Here is a 23754-nt window from a genome sequence, read left to right on the forward strand (position 1 = left end):
GGGTAGCAGAGAGAGAGACAGCGAGGGGGTTCTTTTTAAATGGCCAAGACTAACATTTTAGAAGTAGATGAGGAAAAATGCAGAATCATACTTTGCCTGCTTGTCACGTGCACATGGTTGAATAAGACGGGCCTTACACACACACACACACACACACACACTCACACACACACACTCACACACACACACTCACCAGTCTCAGATCGATGATATCCTGCAGCATAAAGCGTATGCGGGAAGATGTCTTCCGCTCTTTGACAATCTTCTCCATCTGGTTAAAATACTGATCCATCCGGGGCTGTGAGGGAAGTCCAGATGCAGGGACATGATGGTCGATTGAGAAAGGGGGAGGGAGGGAGGGAGAGAGAGAGAGAGGGAAAGTGTAGAGGGAAGACAATGATTTAGCAAAACAACCGTATCTGTTGGACCTTTGCAAACTCTCCCAGCTGTCTAACAGTGAGATCAGTGCCGGGGCGCTCCGTGAGACGTCTCCCTCAGTAGGTATGCAACATCAGCAGCCTACTGCATTCTCTGTCCCCAAAAGCAAACCGTGACTCAGCCACAGTCAGCGAGCAACGCTGGCACAAATGATCTGTGAAAAGAGAGTCCCATATGGCCAGCGGGGGGGGGGGGGGGGGGGGGGGGAGAGAGGCAACACCCTCCCTTCCTCATGCAATCAGTGGACCTTGGCTCTGCTCTGCCCAATGGCAGCGGGAGCGACAGACAGCAGACAGGAGGCGTTAGAGGGAGAGAGACTGGTGCTCAGGCAGCCAGGCAGGGAGGGAGGCAGGCAGGGAGACTAGGGAATACAGGACAGACAGCCATGCTGGCCTGTCAGGAGTGCTACACTGCAGGGAAGCCCAAACAGGCAGCCGGTCTGGAGCAGTTTAACGATATACAGGTAAGGCACCGATGCATCTGTGGATAAAGAGCTTAATTACTAGGCTCCTTGGCGGAACTTTCTACTGATCTTTTAATCAATCCACAACCAGACCCTAACACCCCACTTGGAATTAATGAAGTACTTTCCTCTTATCTCCAAATAAAGACATAATTTCCCATCAGTACCCCATAGGGCTGGGACTCCACATGGACTACATTGCCCATCTCTCCTGAATCATACGTCTACATCATCTTTCTCTGCTGGATTCACAGCCCAATCCTGCCCCCCACCCCCGTCCAGGGAAGCCTTTTCACTTCAGCAGCCTCTCAAATACTGACAGATTAGAGGAGCTAAGTCAACACCACAGCCCACCTCACACCACAGGGACAAAAATAAATAAATAAATAAATAAACTTTTCTGGCTCAGACCATCTTGTGCACTTTTTATCTATCTGACACTGCCTCAGAGGTCATTTGGTTTGGGGGGAAAAAGCACAACAACACAGCAAAGAGGTGCCAATGAGGGGCCAACATCTCGGACAACAACTGACTGATACAATGAGAAAATGAGGCAACTTCAAACCCTCAATGGAGAGACACAAGTTGCATAAACATACATATACCTCCACCTGTGTCCCTCTTGTTCTCTGACCCTAGCAAAGAAAGACAGACACAATGGACGTGATGGGATGAAAAACAACAACTTGTAAACCCATAGACCTGTGACTAAAGTACGCAAACAAGGCAAAGTGGTAGGCCAACACAGGCCTGCCCCTCACCTTGGCCTTCTCAAAGTCCAGGTCCTTGCCGATGGTGGTGAGCAGGCGGCAGAGGCACTCCAGACTCTCCTCGTCGTGGTTCTTGAGCAGCTTGACCACGCAGTCGTGCATGATGGCTTCGGTCAGCATCTTCAGCTTGAAGAGCTCGCCGATGAACCTGATGTTGCCGATGGAGCGTCGGCGCGCCTTGTCCTTGGCCTCCTCCAGCTCGGCCTGCAGGTGATCCCGCTCGCTGGCCTACAGCAGGACAGGACACAGTTGGAGAGGGCAGGACTGACACTCACAATACAGAGAGGGCTGATTCTTTACATCAAAGGGTTGGTACTTCACACAAACAGACTGGGAACTTTCAGAATCAATAGATGATGTAGGTAGAGGATACGTATTTCCCATGGCCTGAACAGCCAATCACTTGTGTGTTTAGTCGTATGACTTCGTAAAAGTTTGGTTAACAAGTCAGTTGAGTATTGAGCCGTATAACTTCGCAGAAATATATATATATTTTTTTTAAACGATAGTTTAAAAGTCAGGCGATCGACACAATTTCTCAATGAAAAAGTAAAGGTCCTGGTATTAGCCAGTCAAACGGAGTAAAGTACCCACCCACCCAGTTTCAATACGGATCCCATAGGAAATACATATCCTCTACCTACAGATGATGTTCACCGATCTAACAATTATATTTAATCAAGTCGGTGTTACACAAAGAGTGACCGCTCAGACTACGGACAAAATGATTATAACATGAACCAAAAATGAACTTGTGAATTGAGTATTTCCACCTTGGACCTGCAGTGTACCAATGACAGTTTCAACGACACAGAAACAGACAGCTTGAGTTTCATACGTAACAAACCTAAGGGCACATCTCGATGTTTATCATTTCAATCTAGCCAAGTCTGGTGATTGGGACCAAAGTTTATCTAGCATTAGCGACGCATTATTAGCCGTTTGATAACACAGTCAAGCCGAAGGCAGAAAGATAAAGGCAGGCTAATTTGCATATTTATAGATCCGTGAATGCTTAATGAGGAGAAGGTGTAGTGCTACATCCAAGCCATTTTTAGGCCATGAGGAGATTTTTTGTCATTAAAAGATATGTCACACAAACCCAGCAATGCAATGAACCCAGAAGCTCCTTTTTTGGGAGCCCATGTGTGTCAGCTCTGTGTAGGGGGAGAGGAGTTAAGAGGAGCCCATGTGTGTCAGCTCTGTGTAGGGGGAGAGGAGTTAAGAGGAGCCCATGTGTGTCAGCTCTGTGTAGGGGGAGAGGAGTTAAGAGCAGCCCATATGTGTCAGCTCTGTGTAGGGGGAGAGGAGTTAAGAGGAAGGGATGGTGGCAGAGAGAGCTATGAGAGCAACACCTGATGCTGGCCATCAGCTCACTACCATCAGACACCTGAGTCTCCCACAGCACTGTAGCCGTAGCTGCTGTAGCACGGACAGACAAAACACCAAACACCACTTCACTGGGAGTGGCTTTGGATTAAACACATTTGTGGAGGGACTGCATGTGCAGGCAGATGGCACCTTTCATATCAAAGTGCCCACCTGACCACCTATCCAATTCCAGACAGGTCATTAACATGATGAGTTAGTTTTGCATCTAGCTCTGAGTGAGGAGGAGTGAAAGGTCGTTACCGAGGCAGCAGATTCCAGCTCTTTCTGCTTCTTCTCGAAGGCGTCGTCGTCCACTTTGCCCTGCTCAAACTCCTTCTGACAGCGGTTCAGCAGCAGCTTGCGGAAGTTCACTGTGCCGTTAGGCTTGTCTGCCATTGGCACTTTCAGCTGGGGAAGAAGAGGTGGTGTTTTAATAACACATCAACACATGTTAGGGTATTTACAGGAAATAGATCATTCAGGCATTCTTATTCCTAATTCAATCCAACATGCCCTTTCTGTTGGATTTCACTAAAAGTAAAGTTTCATTTAGATCAACCTGAACCCATGATGAAATGTGAAAGACATTTCATGAAATAAGGTCATTTCTGTACTTAGGAGTAGGGGATAACAAATAATGTAAGTGATTCCTATACAATACAATATAAATCACACAACACTACTGGAATGGACAAAAAAAAGGACTGGTCTTTGGCTTACTGTGGCGAGGCAGCGGCACATGTTGCCGTAGGCAACTGAGAAGCTGGGCTCATCGATGGCCTTCTCGAAGACGAGGTCGATGACGCCCTTGAGACGCTCCTCTGTGTCGATGGTGAGCTCCGTCACCTGCTTCATCAGCTGGTTGAACATCTGCGGCGTCAGCTTGTTCAGGATGCTGCGCACCTTACGGAAGAGGTCCTGAAGAACACAGAGATCGGAAGGTCCATCAAGATGCTCTCATCCTCATTCATACTATATAGAATGCCAGGGAAGAATACTTTCTGAACCACCAGCAATGGTTGGTCAATCTGAACGAAGCACCACAAATGTGTAGGCCCTGCCCTTTGTGGTTGAGTACGGACAGAGGCAGACTCAGGAAGTATAGATGTCAACAGGTTTTTAAACAGTTCCTGGGTTCAAGTCTGCCCGCTTCATTGTCCTTGATCCAGTAATCAAACCATAACTAGTGGGCACTTAGTGATCCTGAAGTGCAATACATTTCCCTGTTATCGTATGATTATGTTCCATCTGCCCAATTGAGACATCTCGCCTCCCTTGAGCTCAATCTCTCACCCTCTCTCTGCGGGGGGTCACCCTAGTAGAGGTGACTGTTGGGTGTCTCACCTGTCCCCTGACTCTCACCTGTGTTTTGGTCATGTCAGGGTCCTCCACAGCGCCTCCTCCAGTCACCTCCCTCTTCAGGCCGGGCTTCCAGGCGTTCTCGGACTTCTTCAGCTGCACCTCGTCCACCGACACGTTCATGATGATCTTACGTGGCGGGGGCCGCCGTTGGCCACCCACATTCAGCATCTGAGGGGGGAACACACAAGCACAGACATGCAGATGAGAGAAATAAACACACATTCACACAAAAACAGGATTTTCTCATTTTGTAAATAATAACATTATGTTTAGTAAGAGTGTGAATGTGGAGGATGTGGATGTGCACTTGTATATGAACAAGAATGTAAGTGTAAGTGTGACTGTGTGTGTTACCATGTAAAGTGTGTGTGAGCATGTAAGTAAGTGTGTGTATGTGCATGTGCGTGTGTGTGTGTGTGTGTGTGTGTATGTGTGTGTGTGTGTGTCTACGTAAGTGTGTGTGTGAGTGTGTATATATGTATGTTGACATAAGTGTATGTGTGTGTGTGTGTTCGTGTGTGTGTGTCTTGTGTCTGTAACCCACCGGTGCTCCTCTGCTTCCTGGTGTCTGCCTGCTGAAGTCAGCGAAGGCTGGGGTGAAATCTGGCCCTCGTGAGATGACCCGCTGATCCTGCCGCTGTTCCTGTCGCTGTGGCACCTTGTTCTGGTTAACCTGGGGGTTGGAACACGAGTCAGTCAGGCGGCCATGATGGCTCTGACCCATCAGTTAACAATGATTTGGTCATAGCACCATCTGATGTTCCGTCACGTTCAAAACCGGTGATGTGATTCACCATGACACTATCATCCTAGCATCAGTGCACATCATTATACAATACTGAGAAGATAGACTATTGGTTCGCACATTGGCTTGGTTCTGGTTTGTGCAATCCAGTATGCTTGACTGTAATGTATGCAAGATCCTTCTGGTCTGAACATGATGTCATGATTAGCAGTTGCATTGGTGGCATAAGGCGCCATGTTGTTAACACCCAGCATATCCGTGTGTATGTGTGTGTATGTTTGTGTGAATGAAAGCATATATGTGTGTGTGTAAACGAAAGAGTGAGAAAAAAGTGAAAGTGACGGAGCTCTGAAGGATGCACTAATATAACAGTTTGTGGCATCTTCTTCAAACCTTGTCCAGAACCACGTCAGAGATGGGCGGCAGGCCCTCTGGTTTCTGCACGCAGGCGGGCATGAACTGGAAGCCCAGCAGGAAGTCCCGGTTATACTGCTTCTTCTTGTCCTCTTCAACTGGCTCTGCAATTCAGAATTAAGACTCCTGTCAGAATGGTAACAGATGTACTGATGCTTTTGGGTAAACACTCGAGTTCACTCAAATTATTCATAGTTTTTTATTGCGTGGATGCTGTTTAAGCTGCGCTTTAGTGTGCAAGAACACTGCTTTTGTCTGAGGCCCTGGTGAGAGATAAACAAGCACACACTTCGGATTTTTCCATCTTGACACGGCAAAAAAATACGGGTGTAATTGAGGTTTTATCCAAGTCTAGATCTATAATTGAGTTGGTGGAATCCAGTGCCCAGTAGTGTGGTTTGTCAAAATTGAGTTGTAGTACCACAGCCTCTAATGCTTGGTGGATCAAATCCATTCTGACTGCCCGGCCCATAAGACTACACATTCAGGGAGGCAATAATGAACCCTTTGGAGAAACTAGGGTGTGTGGTGGTGTGAGCCAAGCTGATTCAAAAAGTAAACTTGACAAGAATCACCACCACAGTGGAACCCCATGAGCTCTTCAGAGAACGTTGTTGTGAGGAGAAACAGGAGCGTGGGCCGTCGGGCTGAGGAGGTGGCCACTCACGTGCGAGAGGGTCAGCGGAGTCGTCCCCGGGGCCTGGCGTGAGGCCGCTGTTGCTGCTGTCCGTCTCGGACGTGTGCTCGGCTCCGTTTCTCAACGGCTCCGGCTCTTGCTCGCCGTTCTCCTCCACCACCACTGCCGCTGCTGATGGAGATGGAGATGGAGATGGAGACGGAGACGATGAGGCCACCGGCTGCTCCTTCTCCTTCTTCTCAGCCTCAGCATTTACCTCCACGGGAGGTGGGCTGGGGCTGGCCTTCTCCACGACCTCGGCAGATGCACCCTCCTGCGCTTCCTCCAGTGCTTCCTCCTGCAGGAAACAGACACACACACACACACACACGTTTGTTGCATTCATTTTGTTTAGAATTGTTAGGCACTAATCTTTTAGGGAAGGAGCAACCAAACAAAGACAGATACACACACATTGTATTTTCTTATTTTCTACAAAAACAGAAACTGTTTCTACAGTCATTTCTTTACAGTTATTGAGGTAAACAGACACACGTCTATCTCTGCAGGGATCTTTTCCATGTTGTCAGACACTTATAATAACATTATGAGCTTGTCAGTGGCGAAAACAACGCAGATGCTTGTCCCATGGGACTACATTGTATAGCCATTTTGCGGTTGCCAGTTATAGACTTCCAACTCAATACTGGACCGATTTCAATTGTTAATTGTCCTTATTAAAAGGACTTATTAATTTAGACACAAAGAGATCGAAAAAATAGGGCCCAGGTTAGAAAATCCAGAAGTTTCCCTTTAATAATGTGGAGTTATGAACTGATTGTAATTGAGAAAGCAGGCCTGTTTAAAGTAGTTCAAGAAGAGGCACTCATCTCACCTCTCTGTCCGCACAGACAGGTCCTGCAGAAAGCTCCTCTTTTGGCTTCGTCCAGGTCTTTGGTGCACTAGGTGTAGCTGTGGAGGCACATTAAACCAATGATGTTAACAAGAACTCACGTGATCTATGAAACTCATATGAATTAAGCTCTGCAAAAAGACAGTCACTGGATATTGCTTCCTCTTTGAAGAAGTATCCAATTGGTAGCGAATAATGCTAGCCAATAATAACTGAACAGATTTAGTCCTAGTGTGCACATGAAGTGTACATGAAACAGGATTGTCCCCTCACCTTGATTTGAGCTTTTTCTCGACATCTGTAGCTGAGCTTCGGCCTTGTCTTCCGGTGTGACCACTGCTTCTCTCCCAGCCTTGGGAGCCTCCGTGACCTCTGTGGGCCTCTTGGCCTGGGCTACTGCCTGTGGGATGGGCAGGCCCGGTGGGGGCTGCAGGCCGGGGGGAGCGGCAACAGGAGCGGCAACAGGAGCGGCAACAGGAGCAGCAACAGGAGCAGCAGCAGCGACGACAGCAGCAGCAGCAGCAGCGATGGTGGAAGTGTTTGTGGAGGAGATGGGTGGAGTAGGAACCATAGGAGCAGCAGGCTCTGCAGCAGCCTCAGGGCTCTCCTTGGGCACCGGCGTGGTGTCGGGCTCCTTGGGGCCCTGGGTGCTGAGACTCGACTCGGGCTCCGGGGCCAGTTGAGCTGGGCTAGCCCGGCCAAGGGCAGGCAGCTGGGGAGCCTCGGAGGGCTGGGGGCTGGAGCTGTTGCACAGAGAGGGTGCAGAAGGAGCAGCAGCAGCAGCAGCGATGGTGCTTGTGGTGGTGGTAGTGGCCATGGGGGCAGCAGAAGTGTCTGCATCAGCAAGTCCATTAACAGCCTTGAGGACTGGGCAAGGAGAAGGGGACACCGCGGGACTGATGGGGGCCAGGTCAGTGGGGTGGGGGCCACCCTCGGGCTGAGAGGTTCTCTGGAGGTTCAAGCTCAGGGCCAATGGGGCAGGTCTGGGCTCCTCAGAGCAGGAAGCAGGCTCAGGGGGGGTCTGAGCTGTGGGCTCTGGTTTAATGACAAGAGTAGGACCCGGGCCTGAAGCTGGGGCTATCGAGGAGGAGGAGGAGGAGGAGGAGGAGGAGGAGGAGGAGGAGGAGGAGGAAGGGGCCACCTCCGGGCTACTGGCGGGAAGCTCAGGTTTCTCAGATGAAGAGGGGGAGGAGGAGGGGGCAGACACGGAAGTGGAGGGGGAGGTGGTGGCGGTGGAGGAGGAGGAAGAGGAGGGTTCGTGGGGTGGGAGAGGGCCTCTGACGTCCCTTTGCTCTGATGGAGGGTCTGGTTGCCGCAGCCCTGGGGATGAAGACTTGAGCACTGCGGGCTCCAATTTTGGCTTGTCATCTGGAGATCACAGGACAATACCAGACATGCAGAGATGAAGATATCAAGGAGTGAGTATCAAACAAACAGGTAAACAGTAAAACACAACGAAAATTAGAATTATCTAGACTAGAATATCTCTTGTTTATCAATTTGCATCAAGCCCTGGCTGCATTAAAGAACTTTATCACTTTAAAGGAAAAACTCCCTGTGAAGAGTGAATGCTGGAGGAGAAACAAAAAGATCAAAACAGACATCCAAATTCACCCAACACTCAAAACACCATGGTTGACTAGCAGCCGTGTGTGTGTGTGTGTGTGTGTGTGTGTGTGTGTGTGTGTGTGTGTGTGTGTGTGTGTGTGTGTGTGTGTGTGGAGGCGTGGGAGCTGACACCATGCCGGTGGTGGAAGAGGCCTGACCTGGTTTCAAGTCAACGGGGGGAGCGTGGCTGAGTGCGATGGCAGGAGCGGGAGCGGGAGTGTCCACGTTATACATGACGGGTCCGTGATCCGAAACCTGGCTGCCCAGCTGCTGGGATTTGAGGTAGAAAATGTGAGGATAATGAGGGTGTGGACATAAAAACTAGCAACACGGAGAGACAGAGAGCGCACAGACATGGACAGCGCACACACACACACACACACACACACACACACACACACACACACACACACACACACACACACACACACACACACACAGACATAGACAAACACATAGGCGCAGACGGACGGACGGGGCAGAGCGGAAAGCAGCAGGGGTGGAGGTGAGGGTTGGGATTGTTTGGGTGGAGAGGAGTTGGACCAGTGGTTTGAACAGAACATAATTACAGAAGGAGAGACAGAGAGCAGGAGAGAAAGAGAGGAAGAGAGAGAAAGAGAGGGGGGGGAATAACAGGAATCATAGAGAAAGAAATGAGGAGGAAGAGAGAGGGAAAGAAAGAGAGATAGAACAAAGACAGTGTGAAGGCAGATCAGGCAAGACAGAAGAAAGAAAGAAAGTAAGAAAGAAAGAAAGAAAGAAAGAAAGAGAGAGAGAGAGAGAGAAAGCAAAAAAGGGAGAATATAGATCAGGAGATAGGGAGGGGGGGAGGGAGGGAGGGAGGAAGAGAGGCAGACAGGCAGTGGTGGCGTACACACACACACAGAAGGTCAGAAGCAGCAGACAAGAGGAGGCAGGGGGATGTGTGGAGGGGGTGGGGTGGGGTGGGGTGGGGTGGGGAGGTTAGGCAGAGTGGACAACAGAAATGGGGAAAGAGAGGAGAGACGAACACTGTTAACATCAAGGGAGAGAGAGAAGACAAGGAGCAAAGAGTCACAACACAGTAGTGGGTGTTCCCTTCACAGAGCCCAGCGAGCGTGAGAACAGGGCCTTGCTGAGCCAGTTGGAACCGGCTCTCTTGTGGAGGGAACACGTGGGGGGAGAGTAAGGATGACACGGACATTAAAGATCTAGAACATCAGTGGACAAGCACAGCTCATCTAGCCCTTTTCATTCGGCTTCAGTTACTGCCTTCACTCCTTCAACAGCACTGAACAGAACATGAGCGCACAGACTCAGGGAAAAACAACTAGAAAAGTTTTACCGTTTAAACCGCAATGAATGTCCTGATCAAATGTTGGTCAGAGTGAAGTGCAGCAGACTGGCCTAGTTCTTTGTAGCACCCTGTGTTGGCAACCACAACACCACTAAACTGGAGAGGGTCATCACACAACATGCGAATAGGAACCACCAAGGCACAGAGGCCAGGCCATTGGTTGTGCTAGCCGTGGCACAGGAGATATGCCATGGGGCACGCATGGAGGGAGCAGAGGCTCACATGGAGCCAACAGGCAGCCAATAGGAACATTGTGTTCAGCCAAAACAGCTATGCAGCCCTGTCTGTTTTGTTACAGTGGGATTCCTACACTGATATATGTGAAGGAAAGAGGTATGGTGGGAGAGCGAGTTTTATCACATTTTAAAGCTATATTTTCAAATACGAAGTCTGATTTACTTTTTAAAGATTTTAAACCTAGCCATTTGTACCCTGACAAACAGAGGCTTCATTGGTCATTGCGGCTGATGGCCATCGAATGCCTGATCATAGCAAAGTGCAGCTTTCAGGAGTGTGCACTACCAGCTAAAGATCATGTAGTGGGAGATTTACAGCCTCATAGGAGATGGACAAGGGAGGTTGTGATGGGTGACCAGAGATGGTGCCGAAGAGATGGCTGGATTCTGCCACAGCACTCTTACCTGTGGAGGTGTGGGGGTGGAGGAGGGTCTTCCGACAGGTGGGGTCGGGTTACGGCTCCCACCGACCCCGGACATGATTTCCTCCGTGATGTCCTTGCCGCCCTGGTTGGGATCTCGGATACGGATCTTGGAGGACAATAATGTCGAGAGAGACAGAGCCCATCACTAAAGCACCGGGAACTACAAGAGACCCTCCCACTGTATTCATTATGCAATCTTTATGACCGCTTACTTTGGCATTCAAGAGCATTTGACTGAAGCTCATCATTTCGAGCGGCTCATATCCAACACTAATGTAAAGACCTCCTTCCCAACAAACCCCTAGTGAGAGCGCTAAAGAGGTCTTTAGTAGAGTGACTCAGATACTCACTGTTTTCTTCTCCCTCTTGGCAGGTGGAGGTTGCTGTGGTGTAGGCACTATTATGGGTTGTGAGGGGGTGTACACAGGCTGTCCAGGATAGTAGGAGGGGGCTGGACACAGAGGAGTCAGAGAGTCATGTTTCCGCACACGGAACAAGCGTAAGCACACACTGTAGGGCAGGGTTCTGATTAGGGCTGGGCAATTAACCAACACTTACCAATGCAGTAATATCATAGCCTATCTTACCTACCAAAGTCTAGGGTATGTCAGGATGTCAAAATAGAAATTCCTACGTTTCAAATTTCATAACACTGAGTGTTGATGTCCTATAAACAGAGATTTGCCACAGACTCTGTTGTAAAGGCATTTCTTAAAAGTGGTATTTTGAAGCTTGATTAATCCATAATAATGTATCTTGTATTCGGCATTACCAATGTAAATCTCTAAAATCATCATCATACCGTAATTTCCTGACTATTAACCACGGTATAGAAATTGATTTTGCGACATTTCTGAAGCCCTGCGATTAATACTCAGAGCTATCAATGGGAATGCTACAGAGACACCTGGTAGTTGGTAGTTGGATGCGTGCAGGGAGGGTGTAGTATTTTTGCTTGAAATGCCTTTCCCTACTTCATACAACTTTTAAGTGGCAAGTAGCGCTCACACCACAACCACATGGCATTTCGTTTTACACTCGTAAAATTTGTAAAATTACAGTTTATATACAGTGCGGTTAATAGTCAGGAAGGTACGGTATTTCTTATAGGTCAAATCACCCAGCCCCAGTGTGTATATCATGTAATCTGGTATGTCTGAGTGGTTGAGTCTGAATGATATACAGGGCTGGAGGAGGGGCAGATTCAGAGGCAGAAACTCAAACTCACCATATGGCGTGGGGAACTCCCCTGGACTGGGCCCGGGGTAGAAGGTACTGGGACCCGTGGGCTGCACTGAGTACTGCTGCGGAGGGCCCACATATGGGGTACTGTGGCGGTACTGTAGATACACACACACACACACACACACACACACACACACACACACACACACACACACACACACACACACACACACACACACACACACACACACACACACACACGTTGAATTTAGTTAGGGTTCCTGAGCGATCAGAAAATGATGTCTGTGAAAGGTAATGCAGTCTGCTACATCATCAAGAAAAGTAATATACTACCACAAATTTACCTGAAGACCAGTCAACAGCTTTATGCTTCAGTGAATAACTGAAGATTACCTACATACCATTGGGTGACACAATTTTAAAGGTTTTTGAACCAAAAAAACAACACTATCTATATCTCTGCATGTCACTAAACCACTTCCTTCCAAGCTAAAGTAGTTACCAGACTGCACTGTGCTTTGGACCAAGAGTATGCTGTAGACCAAATAGTGCAGGACAACTCTCCATCCCATATGTATGTGGACACATGAGGATATGTGTAATAAAACACACAAACAAACACGCACGCACGCACACACACACACACAAGCACTTTTGCAGTGACAGAGGAAGAGAACTTGTGTACACATGTGTGCGCACACACACACACACACTCCCCCCCCTCCAGAGGAAGAGAGCTTGGGTGCACTGACCTGTGGGATGTAGTACTGTGGGGCCTGCGGCGAGGGGAAGGGCATGGCCGTCATGGTCATCATGATGGGCTGGTTATGGTTGTAGACGGCCGTGGGGTTCTGGGAGGCCGGCCTGATGGAAGGGTTGTTGTTTGGAATGGTGGGCCGCGCCGTTTGCATTTGGGTCCTCTGAAAAAACTGGGGTGGGACATGGATAAAGTGAGATAGAAAGATAGATAGACATAAAGATAGAGAGAGAGAGGGATAGAGAGAGTGAAAGAGAGAGAGAGGGATAGAGAGGGAGAGAGAGAGAGAGAGGCAGGGACAGGTAAGTTTCTAAAGCTCAGCACAACACAGCTGATCCCCAGAGTCTAAGATGCCCATACAGAACAGGGTTCGCCCACACCTGCTTGTGTCCACCCACACCTGCGTGTGCTTTAGGTCTGTGCCTGTTCACACCTCATCAACACGCTGATGGGCTGGACTAGCTCAGTGTGTTTAGGCCATTTACTGCAGGGGAACCAGAACACTAATCCATAGCCTTGAGCATTGATCCAGCACATCAGGACTCTCAATCCTTGTTAGAGGGAAACTTCACGTTTCATACCATTGGGGTGCAGTTGGGTAGAACATCACACCTGCAAGGGCAGTAAAAGCTCTTCTAAATTCTTTAAACAGGGTTCTGACTAATGCTTAAACAAAACAAAAATTCCCTACAAAATCCAGTGACTGGTTGTAAAATATGTGCATGTATGACGACACCAAACTTCAGCTAGAAGTAACTTGTCATAAGAACATTATATGCCAATACCCCTGCAGGGTGGCTGGAAATCAAAGGTGGGGTTATGTGTCTGAAACAGAAACTGAACTGTGAGGTCAGATGTTGTTGTAATTATCTGTTGCTGATAAAAGCCACAGCGGGGGAAGCCCTGCCGTAGGGTCCTTGGGTCGCCACGGTAATGATAACATATTCCAAGGGGCCCATCTTGGGATTTACAGGAAGCGTCCCGGACATCATTCCCGACAGCAGCGGGGCTTGGAGTAGAATACAGTAGCAGAATGCTGAGGTCACTAATGACATGCAGAGGCGAGGGGAGGTCGTGTACACACACATCCACCTACAAACACACACACACACACACACACCTCTCCCTCCTCCATCACACACAGTTAATGGCTCTTCTGCACGTTACTTGTCTGTGCTGACAGGGTGTTGATGCTGAGGGGCCCATCTATTTACTGGCCTTTCCTTTGCTTGAGGTACAGGACTCTCACTGGGTGAGGAGGGCCCAGGGTGGTGTCTGAGGTACAGGACTCTCACTGGGTGAGGAGGGCCCAGGGTGGTGTTGGCTGAGTGGGCATCAAACAGTGAGGGCCAGGTCAACTTAAGCCCGGTCAGGGTCAGGGATGGACTGTTATAGGCTACAGGCTAAGTGGACTGAGCTTCGAGAAATGTCAAGTTTGAAGAGGATTATTTTGTTTGGATAATTACATCAGCTATTTAATATTCTCGTTGTGAGCTGGATGTGTGACTCAACATGCACCTTGGTACAGTATACGAGAGCAAGACAAAATGCTCTAGATTAGACTTCATACATTCATTTATATTAATGAAAAAAGATAGAGGAACAATACATGAGTGATTGAAATACTATCAAAACCACAGAGGCGTGGAGGAGAGGCTGAAGAAGGGGATTCAAAAAAGAAAGAGATAAAAGAAAGGAGTTGTTTCCTCTTGGGTGGGAACAGGATGGCATTCTGGGACAGCATTCTGGAGTGTGTGTGTGTGTGTGTGTGTGTGTGTTGGGGTGGCGGAGGGGGTAACGGAGATAAAAGAAACGGGAGCGTCATGCCATGCACTTCTGGAGACTTTTCTACATTACCTGAATGGGTCTGAATCCTCCCTTGAATATTGAAGCAGGGAAAAAGAGAAGAACTAGTGGGACACTGTGCTAATTGGGTTGGCGGGACAAAGAAGACTAATACACAGACCACACACACACACACACACACACACACACACGCACACACTTGTGTGAGACCCTATTCAAGTGAAAGTCTGTGCTCTGAATAGGGCCTGCTCTCCCTGTGCATCGACACACTGGGACCAGGGACTATGGCCGAGGGCAACGCGGTGATATCATCCATGTGTGAACACACACACACACTCTCTCACACACACACACACACACACACACACACACACACACACACACACACACACACACACACACACACACACACACACACACACACACACACACACACACACACACACACACACACACACACACACACACACACACACACACACACACTCACACAGGAAGCTTTGAGCTGAACTTGGCTCACCCCCTCTCCTGCACACAACACCCCACCCCCCTTCCATAGCCCTTCCAGCGACAATGAGCCTGCATTCCTCTAGGCTAGCCTTTCTAGAATACAACACAAGCAGCTTTTCAGAGACCCCGCTAGCAAACAGGAGCAAAAGAGACCAGCACCTCCTGGAGATGGGCCATGTTGGTGAGAGGCGATCAGACAAGTCACGGCAAGTGTGTAAAACACATACAGACAAACACACCTTAAAACCACAGTCACTTAAAAAAAATAAAACTATCCACGCAGGTTGATGGTAGATGCCAGTTACAAGAACGCTTGCATGCTTGATGGATGCAGGAGGGGAAAGATTGCATCATTTTAAAGAGGTGTGAATGAGTCGACTAAATCCTGAATGTATTTAAATGGAGCTTATTTAAACATCTGACTCAAGTGAATGAGAGAAGTTGGCAGTGACAACTGCTGATGGCTCCCTGTATAAACAGACTGCTGGGTAACCTAGGCAAACTGGATGCAGGTTATTTCCATAAAACAATGCCCTCCCTTGAGAAGCTGTGCTACCCACCACACACCTGACATGGACACAGGGCCAAAGGTGTGGTACAGCACTGGGGCCACAGTTATGATGGGACGAGCTCTCAATCTCTCAAACAGCAGCTGTTTTGGATAATACTGACTGCTTGGAAATTATGCTTTTTCTAGGCTATAACATCAACTCTTCATAGTGAAATTCTCAGATGTAAACAGCTCTGGAATGAAAACCGAGTCGACGTCACATAGGTCTGCCAGATGAAGTGAATAAACGTGTGTATATATACTGTAAGTGTCTATATACAGCCAGGCACATCCATTTGTGTGATGTGTGAGAGTGTGTATGTGCCTGTGAGCACTGATCTTTGACTAGACGCCACCAACTTCAAAACCATCTCCTGCCAGGCTTCATTTAAGAGGACACATAAAAGACTATGTACACACTCCTCTGCTGTCTGTCTCTCTCACACACACACACACACACACACACACACACACACACACACACACACACACACACACACACACACACACACACACACACACACACACACACACCATTTATCTTCTCAAGGATGGCATCGAGTCAAAGCCGCCATGGATGTGGCTCTTTAAAAGCACTTATGTCAAATCGATCCCTCCAGGGTGATCAATACTGACGGCACACCACGACTTCAGGACAGCAAATCAACACTTTACGAGCACCCCAACGCACCACCCCCCGCCGACCCCAACCAGTTCAGTTTCAGACTGGAAAAATCACACACACACACACACACACACACACACACACACACACACACACACACACACACACACACACACACACACACACACACACACACACACACACACACACACACACACCTGCACACACATACACACACACACACACACACACACACACACACACACACAAGCTGAGAGAGATGCAGGGTGTATGTTACCTGGTGGTGGGTAGGACGAGGCCCGGGCGCATACTGTGAGGAGTGGTGGGGGTGGAGGCAGGGAGCAATGCAAAGGAGAGAAAGAGAGGGGGGGGGGGGGGGGAGGAGAGAGAGAGGGAAGAGAGACATTAAAATAATCAGTGCAGTACATAAAGAGCAAGATATAACCACAAGCTCTGCAAGCCACACACACACACACACACAATCTGCAGAGGCATTGTATTAACTGAATCATACCTTGGGACAGCACCAATCAAACTCTATGGTGGAACACAAACACACACATACACACAGATTTCTCCTGTTTTGAACTGGGAGGTGGGAAGCTGAGCTCCACGCTCACATCTGATTTGTGGTTATACGCGGAGCCTCCACTGTAGCCTATGCAAGTGGCCTACATCATTGTTTGCATTTATACTTGTGAGCTGGTGTCTGCGTACAAAAATAAACAAAGATGGCAGACCTCACTCCGTAGATGTCCGTGTTTGTATGTAAATTAAATTAGTTTGGCTTTTTCTTTCCCAGTAAATTTGATTTTTAAAGTTACCAAGAAACAGACACTGTACAATATGATTACCCTCGTTATTGTAACCAAAAGTCTGAGGTGATTTGCGAGGTATCACCACATTAGCATGTTAGCTTACGTTAGCAAGTTAACTACCTACCTACTACTTAAGTAGACAGCTTACTAACGAAGTAAGGTCAGTAATTCATAGCAGAGGTCAGCAATTCACAGCAGAGTGACTGGTCCGTTTGTCTGACGTATGGGGGTGTGTTGATAATCACAGTTGCTGTGGTCTGCGCTGCTGCAACATATAGTTCCATTTCTGGGCAGGTGCACATCAGGCTACGGCGTAGGCTCCTTGGCTACGCTGTACCAAGGTGGCATGTACCAAGCATACATCAGCCTTTAAGCTGTTCCTCTGCTGGACACACCACTTGGGTTGGCCCAGGGCCCTGGAGGTAAGCTGGTGTCCCCTTGCATACATCCACTTAGCTTCTTACATACAGACTAACATGTCCAACACACATTAAGGTCAGGGACTTCGGTTTGGGCAATTAGTTAAACACCAGACTTTTGTTGTGAGTTTCGTTGCCAGACTGGAGTTTGGAACAATCCCTAGAAGCAGTGCGTCTCATCAGCAGTGATGATCTTTATGACGCCATGCAGCAGGGTGGAGACAAACACTGAACACACTCGAACACACTCATCATACTACACCTTTAACTGGGGACTTCAGTGCACAAGCCAGCCTAAAACAAACACTAACAATCGGAATGAACGGCGGATGCTGGGGTCTCAAACCCAAAGGTCTTCTCTGCACCCCTCTGCCCCAGTAAAGGGGTAGTAGAAGGAAGAATGGGGCACTTACCGGGCGGCTCTGAGGCTGTGCGTTCATTGGCTGCGTCGGCGGGGAGTACACCAGCTGGGTGGTGCCTGCATTCTGCCCAGAGCTGTACGGAGACTGCAGCAGCACGAGGAAGAGGAGGAGGAGGTGGAGGAGGAGAGGGAGATGTCCAAAAGAAGGGCAGGAGAAAGAGAGTGAGAGAGAGAGAGAGAGAGAAAAGAGGATTTTAAAAAAATCAGTGGTTAGTGATCAGCTTTGAGATACCAGAAAAGATACCACAAGATCACTCCAGGGAGAATGAGAAGCCCCAGTAACCTGCTGGGTTTCTGTGTGAGGGTGTGAGTGTGAGTGTGCATGTGCGTGTGTGAGAGAGAGGCTGAGTGTGTGAGTCGTGTGTATGGGGGTGACGAGGCACAACGAGCGTCCACTCCCTGCCGGCTCAAACACTGCGGTCTGCTGACACTGACAAATCTGCCATCCACCCTCACTCACACTGCCGTCCAGAGAGAGAGAGAGAGAGAGAGAGAGAGAGAGAGAGAGAGAGAGAGAGGGATGGAGAGACACATAAAGAGATAGATATGGATTGAGTAAGTGATAAAGAGCAGATAGAGAGAAAGAGGAGAAAGGGTGAGTGAAACCAAAAGAGGCACGAGACTGAGGGTACAAAGAGAGAGATGAGGAGAAATGAGCGCTAGACAGAGAGAAAGAGAGAGAGAGAGAGGGAGAAAGAGAAAGTGAGGGTGGTATGAGGAGAGGCATAGCCTGGACGCGTGGGTGCAGTGTGAGCTGATGCGACAGGACACGGCCCAGCCTTCAACACTGTACAGTACAGCACTTCACCTCTCCTCTCTACTTGTTCACCCATCTCTCCGCTCCACTCTCCCTTCCTCCTCTGCTTTCTCCATCGCTACTCTCCTACACTTATACATCTTCTCTCCTGTCCCACACTATTCCGCCCCTTCATTACCCATCTCTCCAGTCTTCCACTCCTTTCCATCTCTCTTTGCATAGCCTCCACTCCTCTCCACACATGCCCTCTCCTCCACTCCTTTCCACACATCCCCTCTCCTCTCCACACATCCCCTCTCCTCTCCACACATCCCCTCTCCTCTTCTCTACTCCTCTCCACACATCCCCTCTCCTCTTCTCCACTCCTCTCCACACATCCCCTCTCCTCTCCTCTTCTCCTCTCCACACATCCCCTCTCCTCCACATCCCCTCTCCTCTCCTCTTCACACATCCCCTCTCCTCTCCTCTCCTCCTCTCCTCTCCTCTCCTCCACTCCTCTCCACACATCCCCTCTCCTCCTCTCCACACATCCCCTCTCCTCCACATCCCCTCTCCACACATCCCCTCTCATCCACATCCCCTCTCCACACATCCCCTCTCATCCACATCCCCTCTCCACACATCCCCTCTCCTCCACTCCTCTCCCATGTCTCTGCTCTCATTTCCTCTCTGACAGGCTCATGCTGTGGCCCTCTCTCTGCTCTGCACCTCTGAACTGAATTCTGATTAGCCTGTGTGTGTTGGTGCGGTTTGTTGGTCAATGCATGTACTTTGAGCTAGCTTCTGTGTCTGCATGGACTTGCACTTGGTTGTGTTTGTGGCCATTTTGTATTTACATATGTATGGCTCTGCATGTGCTTGGTGTAGCATTCCCAAAAGTTCCAATGTGTTGAAGAATGATTGTATTTTTTTCCACTATGGGCAATGACATTATGTGTCAGTTTTGGCCAGTTTCCACTGTAGTGTGTGTGTGTGTGTCTGTCTGTGTGTCTGTGTGTCTGTCTGTGTGTCTGTGTGTCTGTGTGTCTGTGTGTCTGTGTGTCTGTGTGTCTGTGTGTCTGTGTGTCTGTGTGTCTGTGTGTCTGTGTGTCTGTGTGTCTGTGTGTCTGTGTGTCTGTGTGCTAGAGAGTGAGTTTTGGGGCGCTGCTCCTGTCTGCCTCCGTGTTTGTTAATACTCAGGGTTATGTGTGTGCATGTTTGTGCACAAGTGTTTGTGTGTCAGATGGATGTTGCATGGTGATTCAGGTTGTGCCTCCTGGGAACACTCACTCGTGGGACTATTAATAGTGGCGTCTGAAATCCCCCCCAGAGGCAGGAGCAGAGGCGGCTGAGGGTGCAGTTCCCTACCCAGCCGTGGTGCGGAAATGTGAGCACTCTGGTTTGAGCGGAGAGGGGAGTGGAGGGGAGGGGAGGGGAGTGGAGGGGAGGGGAGGGGAGGGTGGGAGCAGCCCTAGAACAGCTGAGTCACTGTGACATCTTTTCTATTCCTGGTACAGAACGGAGCCACGCACTGTATGGGCTCTCAGGGAGTGGGAGTGTGATACGAAGTGAGACTGTGTGTGTGTGTGTGTGAGAGAGAGAGAGAGTGAGCAGGTGGGTGGGAGTGTGTATGAGTGTGAGTGAGTGAGTGAGTGTGAGAATCTGAACACAAGATACAGACGTTAAGGCATGACAATCACTGGACTGGACAGACTGTGTTAACAACACTGTGACAGCTCTGTGAACAGACACATGGCATGCATGCTGTTGGTGGTGGTTTTCAGCTATTTATGTACTTGGATCAAAGCTTCTCGCTCAGATTGCAAAAGAGAGACTCAACATATTAGACTAGGAGATAGTAATCACTATAGTAACACTACAAAATAATATTCATATGATAGCAGCAACGTGTTTTACTGGATACTATTACTGATAATACTAAAAATGAAACTGAAACGGTTCAGATGAATCACTGTTAACTGTTCACTGTTAATTTCACGTAAAGGGCAGGTTTTCAGTAAAAGAAAAACTAAAAGTACATTTCCTCACATTACACAAGCCAGCAGCAACAAGTGTCAGCATGTTGATCTGGTCACAGGTTAGATTAACAGGCCATATGGAGGTGGCCAGACAGTCACAGTCCAACAATTCGATCAATACCAACAAGAAACCATAGGAATAACAACAACAACAAACGGCCAAGTGGCAGCGAGAGGGACGGCATCACCAGACACCAGCAGTGTTTAAGCAAGACAGACACACAGAGACTCTGTTAGGATCTCCAGTTGGCAACTATGCTCGCAACCAAAGTCTAGGGTGTTCTAAGGTGCCCAACCTAACCTAAATGTGTGCAATAGACGTGTTGGTCAGTATGTAAGATGCTACATGGATGAATGTGCAAGGAGACACCAGGTTACCTCCAAGGCCCTGGGCCAGCCTAAGCTGTCTCCTGTGGCGAATAGCCCAAGTGTGGACTCATCTCGCCTCTTAACTTTAAATAAACCAAAAGGGGCACAATTCCAAAATAAATCCAAAACCAGGGAAGGGAATCCACTCAGTTGGCCCAAACTGGGTGGGGTAATCAACACTGAAAGTACGGTGAGCCAAATGTGAGATTCCACCATGCTGAATCGTTCGCCATCCACCTTGCTTCAGGGCCTTTTCTAGCTAGCCCAACAGGTAAACAACAAGCAAGCTAGTGCCCCCTTGTGGATGAAGTGTTGCCCAGAAGCGCACTAAAGTTATCATGCTAACCAGCTAGCCCCGGCAGGTTCTCTCTCATATTACCACATTGTACCTCAAGAGGCGCTAGTCGATCAGTGTAGCAAAAACAGCAAAGCAATAGATACGGTCACTGCCTTAAACCCACACGAAGGTGTCAGGAATGGTGTTTTTGAAATCGCTAACATCCCATTTCAGAGGCTAAGATAATGACATCCATCATACCAGATTGCCCAACCTTAACCTGAACCCCATTACCAGGATTCACTTGGTAGGAATGCTGCTGGCGTGGACCTACATCACAGGTTATCAGGTGAGTGTGGCTTGGGGTGTCCCTAAACAAGCCTTTCTAATGAGTGGACAACCCAACCACATCCTCTCGGTTATGTCATATTTGCCAGCTGCTCAGGTAACCACTCTAGAGTCTGGAAATTCCTGCCTGCCTAACACGGACTCAGCAGAACAAACAGTCATCATCACCCCCTTGACTCTCTGGGCCTGGCTCAGCACCGCGATAGCACAGTAGCTCACAAGTCTCTTCAAAACTAGAGGCAGCTGCCCTTAAGGGTACGACCAAAGGACTCTTTACCTGCTCTGCAAGGAGAGCCTACAACTGCAGCCAACTCCGTTCCAATGGTGTCCATACATATAACAGAAGAGTTCTGCGGAAGACATCAAACAGGTAACCGTGTCCAGATGTTCTACTGAAGAGCCTTGTGCCATTGAGGCCCCATTCAGCAGCACACAACTCTGCACAGGTCTCCTCACATACAGAAAAGAATCCAGGTCTATCTGCGGTCTCTAGCCCCTCACCCTAGAGGTCGGACACACTGGGGACCCAGCCACTTCCTTGCCCACAGCCAGTTTGCAGCAGCCAGCACCATTTCTCCTGTGGCCAATCTAGTTCTCCAGCTAGCTTCTCTGAGCAATCAAAGAACAAGCTGACATCATCCTCACATAACTTTGGCACCAACATCAAACAGCTATTTAAATCAGAGCGAATCTCATGCTCACCCTCTTGTTGATTATTTTTCGCTCTTGCTAGTTTGGACAATTCAACTTGCCAATGTTACCTTCTTCTCTTTACGTTAATGTGATTAAAAAACAGCACCGCAAAATCCTTTGGCATCAAATACTGCCATACTTAACAAGACGGAAAAGTTTTTACAAGAGAGAGTAATAAACTGCTAATCTTACCTGGAGCCAAATCTGCTAGCTACCTAAGTGCTAATGCAACACCAGCACAGTTGCAGACCAAAGACACGATTCTTCCGACAACAAACATTGCCTCAAGTGCTGAGTTATGACCAAACTCAAGCCACCGGCCTAAATAAACAGTAGCACAGTACCAAACACTTCTCACAGACTCTGCCTCCACCGTGTTGACATTATGCCTCAAGGCTGATAGCATTGCCGATTTAACGGACCAGTGTTAACTTACCCTATGTTACCCAATGCAATGTTACACCAAAAAGAAATAAAAACATTACATAATTTTACAGATGTGTGTTTGAGGTGGAAAAAAACCTAAAGCTATGTGGGTTGGGTACATTAAAGATAGACACATAATTAAAGGGCAATTTCTCCCCTTTATTGAAAAACAACAATGAAAAACATGCCACCACATACCTTTGCACCAATACACACATGCCATTACACTAAGGTGAACAATGAGACAGCCTGTCTGTCTGGTAGAATTATTTTGAATTATGAATATTCACACTTGTTGCAACTTGCAACTATTGCAATTGTTTATGCACTTATTACAACTGAACTATTTACACACTTTACAAACTATTTACACACTAACAGAAACACTAACTCTATAAATTAACTGAAATGTATTTTGTGATGGTCTTGTTAGCAACTGAACATGTTCTGACAAAAAAATGATAATAGTCATGACGATAATGTGCATTGTCTCATTTTCTGGACAGTTCTTTTGCCAGATGAAGCCACTTGCTTGATGTTTGACTGTGTTAGGAAAGTCGTTGGCAACCTAGCCAACATGGCTATCACAATAAGATTACAAAGAGCACTTAATACTAGCATCAGGGGTGAAAAAAACATAATACTAGCATCAATGTCCAAGCCTGTTATAACAAGCTTGCTAACATCGCTAACGAGATGTCTTGCTAGCGGCTAAATTTAGCGAAACCTGTTAAATTTGCTTACTTTGTTTATGACAAACTAGCAAGTCAACAACTTTCCTAACACAGTCAAACATCAAGCAATTGCAACACAAGACAAAGCAGACGTCCTCTTTTTCGAGACCTAAATGTGTCCGGGTAAAGGAGGACGTCTGGTCACCCTAGCTAAACTAGGCTACTCGTGTTAGGCTGTATATGGGTGAGCTTGGGGGTGTTCATGTTTATAATCACATTTGCTAACCTGTCGTTCTTTGAACTTTCTGAAAAGTTTGGGGTGTCTGTCTGATAGGTGCTTAGCCATATTCGACGTGTTCCCT

The 23754-nt window shown here is 48.2% G+C and overlaps 1 protein-coding gene across 15 annotated transcripts in view; it reads right to left on the reverse strand.

Annotated features, from left to right (window-relative positions):
* eif4g3b (eukaryotic translation initiation factor 4 gamma, 3b) overlaps positions 1-23754 on the reverse strand; it is a 43740-nt gene that overhangs the window by 8542 nt on the left and 11444 nt on the right. For 4 of the 15 annotated variants that reach the window (XM_031566654.2, XM_031566650.2, XM_012820813.3 and 1 more), the window contains exons 4-22: positions 17823-17915; positions 16450-16482; positions 14518-14538; positions 12656-12832; positions 11926-12037; positions 11048-11148; positions 10678-10812; positions 8859-8970; positions 7366-8460; positions 7075-7151; positions 6231-6537; positions 5543-5667; positions 4949-5077; positions 4405-4572; positions 3763-3960; positions 3304-3450; positions 1663-1899; positions 1507-1536; positions 194-298 (exon numbers count right to left, since the gene is read on the reverse strand). In XM_031566654.2, the coding sequence (XP_031422514.1) occupies positions 194-298; positions 1507-1536; positions 1663-1899; positions 3304-3450; positions 3763-3960; positions 4405-4572; positions 4949-5077; positions 5543-5667; positions 6231-6537; positions 7075-7151; positions 7366-8460; positions 8859-8970; positions 10678-10812; positions 11048-11148; positions 11926-12037; positions 12656-12832; positions 14518-14538; positions 16450-16482; positions 17823-17915 (3402 nt within the window). The remainder of the gene's footprint in view (positions 1-193; positions 299-1506; positions 1537-1662; positions 1900-3303; positions 3451-3762; positions 3961-4404; positions 4573-4948; positions 5078-5542; positions 5668-6230; positions 6538-7074; positions 7152-7365; positions 8461-8858; positions 8971-10677; positions 10813-11047; positions 11149-11925; positions 12038-12655; positions 12833-14517; positions 14539-16449; positions 16483-17822; positions 17916-23754) is intronic. The other 11 variants (XM_031566657.2, XM_031566656.2, XM_031566653.2 and 8 more) reach the window with 10 other exon arrangements.

The sequence above is a fragment of the Clupea harengus genome, chromosome 4 (assembly GCF_900700415.2).
Source record: "Clupea harengus chromosome 4, Ch_v2.0.2, whole genome shotgun sequence".
Lineage (NCBI taxonomy): Eukaryota > Metazoa > Chordata > Actinopteri > Clupeiformes > Clupeidae > Clupea > Clupea harengus.